This window comes from Fragaria vesca, linkage group LG6 (assembly GCF_000184155.1).
Source record: "Fragaria vesca subsp. vesca linkage group LG6, FraVesHawaii_1.0, whole genome shotgun sequence".
NCBI classification, from domain to species: Eukaryota; Viridiplantae; Streptophyta; class Magnoliopsida; order Rosales; family Rosaceae; genus Fragaria; species Fragaria vesca.
The window spans coordinates 19,613,673-19,621,311 of NC_020496.1; the positions used below are offsets into that span (position 1 = coordinate 19,613,673).

Consider the following 7,639-nt stretch of genomic DNA (forward strand, 5'->3'; position numbering starts at 1 on the left):
TGAGTACGGTTGGGAATCGTACTTATGCTTTAATTATGAGTTTCGGGGAAACTCACATGGATTTATGTTTCTTTATTTATGCCATACTTGTTGGATCGTTATTATTCATGCTAGCATGTTGTTCCGCCTTTCGAGGCGATGTAGCTTCCACGTTTTAAGTGGGGTTACTCAAGCCCTTTCCGCCTTCGGGTGATGTGATGTAGTCGACGACATCACGCAAGCCCTACACCCTCTCTGTTATCATAACGTGAAGGTGTAGGGAGTATGGGAGTACTTTGCCTGGGAGGCAACCGAGTCTGGGAGGCTCACTTGTATGGCTATATCCGCTTCTTATTTATTTGTTGTTTTTGACTAGCGGGGCTAGTCCATTGTTTCGGTGCTTTCTTTTACAAAGAGTATTATTTATCTTTGGCAATATCTTGACTAGCGGGGCTAGTCCGTTTTCTTGGGAATTTCTTTATGGAGGTTTTATCAACACTTGCATGTAACAGATTTCTTGATCATTGGAAAATGGGGAAGTAATTAAGTTTGGTTAGTTATATTGCGATCAGTTACTTGTTTATTTTTCGTCCACTCACTCTAACGTTTTTAAAATTACTTTCCCCTGGGCCCTTTGGTTTTAAATGCCCAGATTGCAGGCTCAGTCTAAGTGAGGTCGAGCGTACATGGAGTCGAGGCATAGTCAGAGGCTGCTTCCGCTTATTCTTTATTTATTGTTTTTCGTTTCAACAGTAGATATGCTCTGAAAGTCCAATAGTAAATTATTAATAGTCCTTATTCTTGGTTGTGGGATTATTAGAGTTGAGCAATTGTTATTGGGAGATGTGTTGAACTTGGGGAGCAGGAAGGCTCCAGGTGTTGAGGATGGATGTTTGGTTATAAAAGTGTTAAGTTTGATTTTTCAGGTAAGGGTTGTCCATTTTTAAGGAAGGTTATGCCGAATTTTCGGCAAATTTTCCTTGAAGGTGGACCCCGCAGGATTTACCTCGGGTTTCAGGGTGAAATTCGGGGTGGGTCCTGTCATAATCAATCAAACAATGCCACGCAATTCAACAATTTCAATAATAACTCTAATTATCATTTTAAAGAAAGATTTCCCGAGAGACTCTACCTGAAATCCGAGCTTTAGCTCCGCTGCTAACTCAAATTAGTAACTCAGCAACACGCTTTTGAAATCCTTATCCTTCCCGTTAAGAAATTGTCATTGATCACTCGATCCTCATAATTTACTCTTGACACCCAAATCCTTATCAACTGAATCCTTCATCTAGTTTCTAGTGAATCTTTGCATCATTCCATCTTCCGTTGCAATCAGCTTACTAGCTATAATTCAAAACATCTCCTATTTGTCATGATCGGATCAAACCATGCTCTACAGCATCAAATTAATTAAATAAATGGCAGCTGCACTATTTTTCTAATAGTCTCATCACCATAAACCAATTCTGCGACTTATCATCTTTTCCACAAAAATACAATTGCTCCAAAATCATTTGAACCTCAACTAACCAATCTTGTTACAAACACAATATCTCAAGTCAAGTACACTAACATACAAGATTTTCTTAAACCTGTACTTATTGCCTTCGGAACAAAACCAACCTATTTAGAGAGCATCCTCATAATGAATAAACTTTCGTACTAACAGAATATATAGCTCCAACTTCTCCATCACCAAATCATGCAATTCTTTAATTCAAGTCTCCCAATTCATCCATACAGAGTCAATATAGACACCAAGCACAGAACCAATAACCATAACTATTGCCGCTGTTTTCGCCGCCACACATGGCCGCCAAAGACTCAAAATCCCAACTTCTCCAATTCTTCAACTCTGTACCCAATATCGAATTCAGGCACCTGCAATCACTCATACCAATTCAACACATTAACAAAGCCGAAAATCAAATTCCAGAATCGTCGTCGCCGCCGTACACAGTGGCAGCAGACGATTGTCACCACTACCTAGCTAAATCCCAAATTTCTTCCAACCTTAACCAAACTCAAATTCAATTACACAGAAAGATAGAGCTCGACGAGTAGACAAGTTTTGATACCTGATTCGAACGTAGCTTCGCCGAAAAACACCAAGAACCCAGAAACCTTCCTCTCTTTGATTCTCCCTCCTCAAGGCTTCTCATTGAAAACCAAGACCGCAGAGACGTTCGCCAAGTCGAGGCGAAGCTACCAGTACCGGTCGTGCTCGCCGCTGCGGACGAAATCGAGAACTCCGATCGGAAACCCTAAAACTTTCCTCCTCTTCGATTCTCTCTCATCCAAGCTTTCTATCGAAAACCAAAGCTACAGAGGCGTCGGGGAGGAGCAGACAAAGCTATGGCCACCTCTGCAACGTCGTGGATTGGCCCAAAGACAGAGAAGCAGCCGAGCTCCATCGCTGTCAAGACGAAGTCCGGTCTAGGTCGAGCTGATCCACTCCGATGTATATATAGTGTCAAATGGACGACCCAGATTAGACGGTTCTTTAGATCTGACAGCCCAGATCAAACCGATTTAAAATATATTTTTAATTAATTTTTAGATAATATCAAACTTCTAAAAATCATTAAAAATAGTTTCGTTGTCCGAAAAAGCTTTTGTAAAATCCTACGAACCCTTAACAATGTTTTGTTAAACAAAATTTGAATTATTTTCAAAAGCCACAAAGAAAAAAAAATAGAAATCCAAATAAAAATAGTTTGAAAAATATATATATTTTTTTTAAAATATGAATTTTGAAATTCCAAGATGTCACAATCTTACATTATTTTAAAAGAGGTCTGCAGTCAAAATATATTAGTCTTTTACCAAATATCCCTCAATTGTCAAAACCCTTTTACTGAAATATTCGAGAATAACAAATAAGATATATTTTTTTTCGATAACATCAAATAAAATAGATTTAACAAAAACTTTTGTGTAGCAAATTGTCTCCATTACTCACAATCACAAATGGGTTCTGCACACGTACGTAGTTATCTACATTCATAGTTTTACATGGGGACGTGTATCGTGCGTGTTTATTACCGCACCTCCGAATTTTACCCAACTGTAAATACATAAAAAGCTACGATGAGTATAAAAGACGCGGTAATTAGTTGTACATAGGCCGGAGATAAACCCCCTCCACCCCTGGGAGCCAACCAACCCTCCTTTTCTCTCTCTCTCTCTCTCTCGGTTGATCATTTTTACTTTTCTCTCTCCTCAACACGGAAATCGAGACGGATAAAAACAAAAGAAATCCAAACCGAAAACCCAATAGAGAAGGAATCATGCGGTTTTTTGAAAATAACAAACAAAAAAAAATCTAGGGTTCCCCCAATTCTCTGAGACTCCCAATTCGATTTTGGAGGGAACCAAAAGCGCGGCTTCTAAATTTGGAGAGGGCAGAGAGGCGTCGTTCCAGCTCCTTTCTTTTTGTGTTTTCGCTGTTCTTTTTCGTCCAGATCCTAAATTTTCTCCGGATTAAGCTTTTTTCCGGGGAAATTTGGCCTGCACTTCCTGCTCTCCACGTCTTTCAAGCTCTTTCGAGGTACCTCTCGTTCTCTTGGCTCTTCTCTCTTTCTGTGGATTAGGCAAAACCGTGGGATTAGGAAGCTTTTTCCATGTTCCCTCAGGTTTGAGGGAACCTGTGAGGAGGATTAGAGGCATGGGATTTGATTTGGTGTTATTCCGTTTCGAAATAGAATCTGAGTTTTTGTTTTTGTGATTTTTAGTTTTTTATTTTATTTTTGATGATGTTTTAGGAGCTTTGAGTGTGAATTGTTGATCTGTGAAGAGCAATAACTCTGTGGCTGGGGTGCAGGAAGGAGAGGGGAAATCCGAGGGGGCTGGATTCGCAGAGGGAGGAGGATCCGGGACTGGTTAGGATTTTGTTTAATGTTGAATGGGCTGATTCTCTAGTTTTGTAGCTGGTCTTGTGTTGAATTGGTTGCGGTTTTCGATTGCGAAGTCGGGTGTATGGATTCGGAGGCACTGCCGTCCTCGAGGAATGTGGCGAAATGTTGCAATTGCGAATGTAGTTGTACGTTGATGAGCGGCTCCTCGGGGAGCTGGATTCGCTCGGTTAAGAGGAAGTATGCCGAGTTGGATGAGGAGGGGAACCGGTTCTTTATACCCGGGCTGGAAGTCTATTACAATGCAAAAGTCCAAGTGGATCACGAATGTAATGCGCTGCGTGAGGCTCTCAGTAGCCAGCAGCAAACGATACAAGATTTGTACACCGAACTGGATGAGGAGAGGAATGCTTCTTCATCAGCTGCAAATGAGGCTATGTCGATGATACTGAGGTTGCAGAGGGAGAAGGCTGAGATACAGATGGAGGCCAGGCAGTTCAAGCTCTTTGTCGAGGAAAAGATGGCACATGACCAGCGGGAGCTGGTGGCATTGGAAGATCTGTTGTATAAGAGAGAGCAGACAATTCAGGCACTCACATGTGAAGTGCAGGCCTATAAACATCGGATGATGAGTTATGGGCTCTCTGAGGCCGAGGCTGATGGTGCCGGGAGCGTGCTCAGCCGAAACCAGAGCATGGGGGACTGTGAATCCCAGTATGATCTCCCCACAACTCCCATATATGAATACCCGCCTTTGAAATGCAAGATAAATGAGACCCAAGGTCCGTTGGAGGAGGATGATGTAGCAGATATTGAGAAATATGCATTTGGTGAGACTCCTCGAGATCAATTGAAGAACCTAGAAAATAGGCTCTACCAGATGGAGAGGTGTCCGAGCAATAATCAGTTGGAAGGGGATTTTTCGGGTTCCAAGCACATATATGAAAAGGGGGTGATTGGCCATTCTCCTAGGCGGTCAAGAAATTCCAGGATAGTTTCAAATGAGTCAACTCCATATTCAGCGGTTGTAAGAGAAGCCGGTGCAGATTTCTTTGCTGAATCTCCTAGGTATAGCAGCAGCTTCAAGAGGGCAGAGAATGTCTCCCACCCTGAGGACTACTCAAATATGAGAAAGTTGGACAATGCATCAGAAATTCGAGACGACACAAGTGACAGAATTTATACCATTGACTCTGTTCATAATGGAGCACCATACAGTGGTTTTAATGATGCCAAACCTGGGATCTATGGGGATTACGAAAGTACACCAAGAGGGTCACTTTACCATACTGAAGATCCTGATATCATGAAGCTCTATATGAGGCTTCAGGCACTTGAGGCTGACAGGGAGTCAATGAGGCAAACAATGCTTTCGATGCGAACTGATAAAGCTCAACTGGTGTTACTTAAAGAAATAGCACAGCACTTGTATAAAGACATGTCACCAGATGGACAAGTGATTGTGAATAAGCAATCTGGCTTCTCATTCATGTCCGTTTTTAAGGTAATTTTGGATTTAGTTGGGACAATTGATGTATTATCAACATGGATCATCATCTGAATTAGCACTAATTTGTTTTTATTTGTGGCAATTTATTTATATTTAACATTGATCATCATCTGAATTAGCACTAATTTGTTGTGTGCAGTGGGTCAAGTCCTTTGTTTTCTGGAGAAGGAGAGCTCGTCGGAGCAAGTAAGTGCCGGTTCTTGAAACCATAGTGGAATTAAATTTCAGCTGATATTTGAAGTCCTTCTAACTTTCTCTTTTCAAATTTTTTTTCCTTTTATGATTGATTGAAAATAATGCACGACTAAAATTGAAAGGCAAATACCACCTAAATCCCAGGCACCTCCTTGTAGCAGCCTCCTAACCTTTATCCACTAACTTTTTAGTGCTTAGCAATAGACTTCTTAGCTAATGTTTGTCCCACAAACATCTGTATAGACAACACAAAAGCTAGCAGGTTATAATAGCTCCCAGACCAAAATCTTGTGTCCCACAGCCTTCTTGAACCTCTTTTTCTTTTTGATTGAATTTATTCTTTTCATGCTTTCTTATCATGTTATCAAATAATTCAGGTACATGTTTGGGCTATCGGCCAATGTGGGTTTGCTGATGCTGTTAGACAAGGGCCCCCATACAAGGCAGTGGAGATGTCTTACTAGTACACAAATCTGAAACTGGTTAGCAAACATCCGTATCCGTATCTGTATAAAGGAGATGCTCAGCTCTCAACGAGTGGAACACCAAGGGCAGTTTTAATCACGCTACTGCGAGTAGATTTTTTACATTCTTTTCCTGGTTTGGTTGTTGGTGCTGCTGAATTTGGGTTTTTGTGCAGAGTGTTCTTTTGATTCATTTTTCATTGGGGATTTGAATGTAATTCGTTTGCCTGATTTGGTAAAACATTGGTACGCTTTGAGCATAATCTTGCTCATATAGTACCTTGGAATTCAGCTCAAGCTTTGTGTCATTTGGTAGTCCTCTCTCCTGTACATTCCAGATTCCTGTATTGGCTGATCTCAATATGCAAGGCCTATTCTAGTATACTTCAAGTCCTTGCTTTATGCAGGTCCTGCCGATGGGATTTTAAATGTTGTTTCCCTCGGATTTTAGTGTGTGGTCTTTTTCATCCTCGTCTTTTTCCTTTTATAAAAGCAGAGCTGGTCCTTCAAAGAATTAGGGGATTCTTTTGGACCAGAGTATATGTTTGATACAGAACCATTGCTGTCCTCGTTCAAATGCGCAAGTGGTGATTCTAATTTCTAACTTTAAAGTGCTCTGGTTTGATAAGGAGCCATCACTGTTCATTTATATATTTAGTTTTTGTTCATGTTTTGAAGAGAAAACCGGCTGCCAAAGCATTCCTGTGTTCCTTTTTTTTTGGTCTTATTAGGACGTGTTAAGGTCTTGGATGTTATTGTTTGACCATTGACCAATTCGATGGGTACTGACAACTTAGCCGATGTGAGAGGCACACTGTTTTAGGACATAATATTCAATTATTCTCTTACATAAATTGTATTATCTTCTGGTATATCTAATATCCAGTCCCGTTCACACGGTCACTAGCTGACCATGAAACATTTGCTCAACTATCATTAGATTAGGCTCATTTAAATCCAACGGATAAGAAATAATGAGGCTAAATTAAACTAAAATTATTGTTTTGTATTTTTTTAATCATTTTTAAATGGCAATTAAGTCAATTGGTATGAAAAAGAAGACACCTAGACATCATATCTCTCTCCTCTGTCGTCTCTTCTTCTCCTCTCAGTCCCAAAATCTTAAAGTTTGTTGAAAACCCAGAGGAAGAAAATCTTGGGTTCCTGCGATGAAGAGCGGAGAAGGCGATCCTAAAAAGCGTCTTTGATAGGTTAGTTTTTTTTTTTCTCTTAAGTTTGATCCTAACAGAGGTGTCTCAAACCCTTGTCGAGCTGCACAAAAATAATAATTAGGGTTTACCCACTATTTTCTACTTTCATTGTTTCGAGTAGGAGCTCGACATGTTGTTTTTAAGGCAAATAGTAGGGACTAATTTGTTAGAGAATCTCGATGATCTATTAGAATACAAGTGCAGAAGTAAGGTTTAGGGCTTTGGATTATACATAATAAGTTATCAATCCACCTATAATATTACTGGGTTGTTCTTCTCTCTTTCTTTCTTTATATAATTGATATGATAAGCCAATTCATGAGAATCACATGTTCTTGTTAACTCTCTTTATTTTTATAATATATGATATCTTGATTCCAGCAAAGTTATTATCATATGTTCTTGTTACTATTTGATAATTATCAT

At 40.0% G+C, this 7,639-nt stretch overlaps 1 protein-coding gene across 1 annotated transcript; it reads left to right on the forward strand.

Annotated features, from left to right (window-relative positions):
- The first annotated feature begins 3,499 nt into the window (after positions 1-3,499).
- Positions 3,500-6,564, forward strand: LOC101300644. The gene is made up of 4 exons (XM_004303344.1): positions 3,500-3,529; positions 3,744-5,337; positions 5,483-5,529; positions 5,916-6,564. The coding sequence occupies exons 2-4, from the start codon at positions 3,958-3,960 to the stop codon at positions 6,013-6,015; spliced, it is 1,527 nt and encodes a 508-aa protein (XP_004303392.1). The 5' UTR covers positions 3,500-3,529; positions 3,744-3,957; the 3' UTR covers positions 6,016-6,564.
- Positions 6,565-7,639: the final 1,075 nt, after the last annotated feature.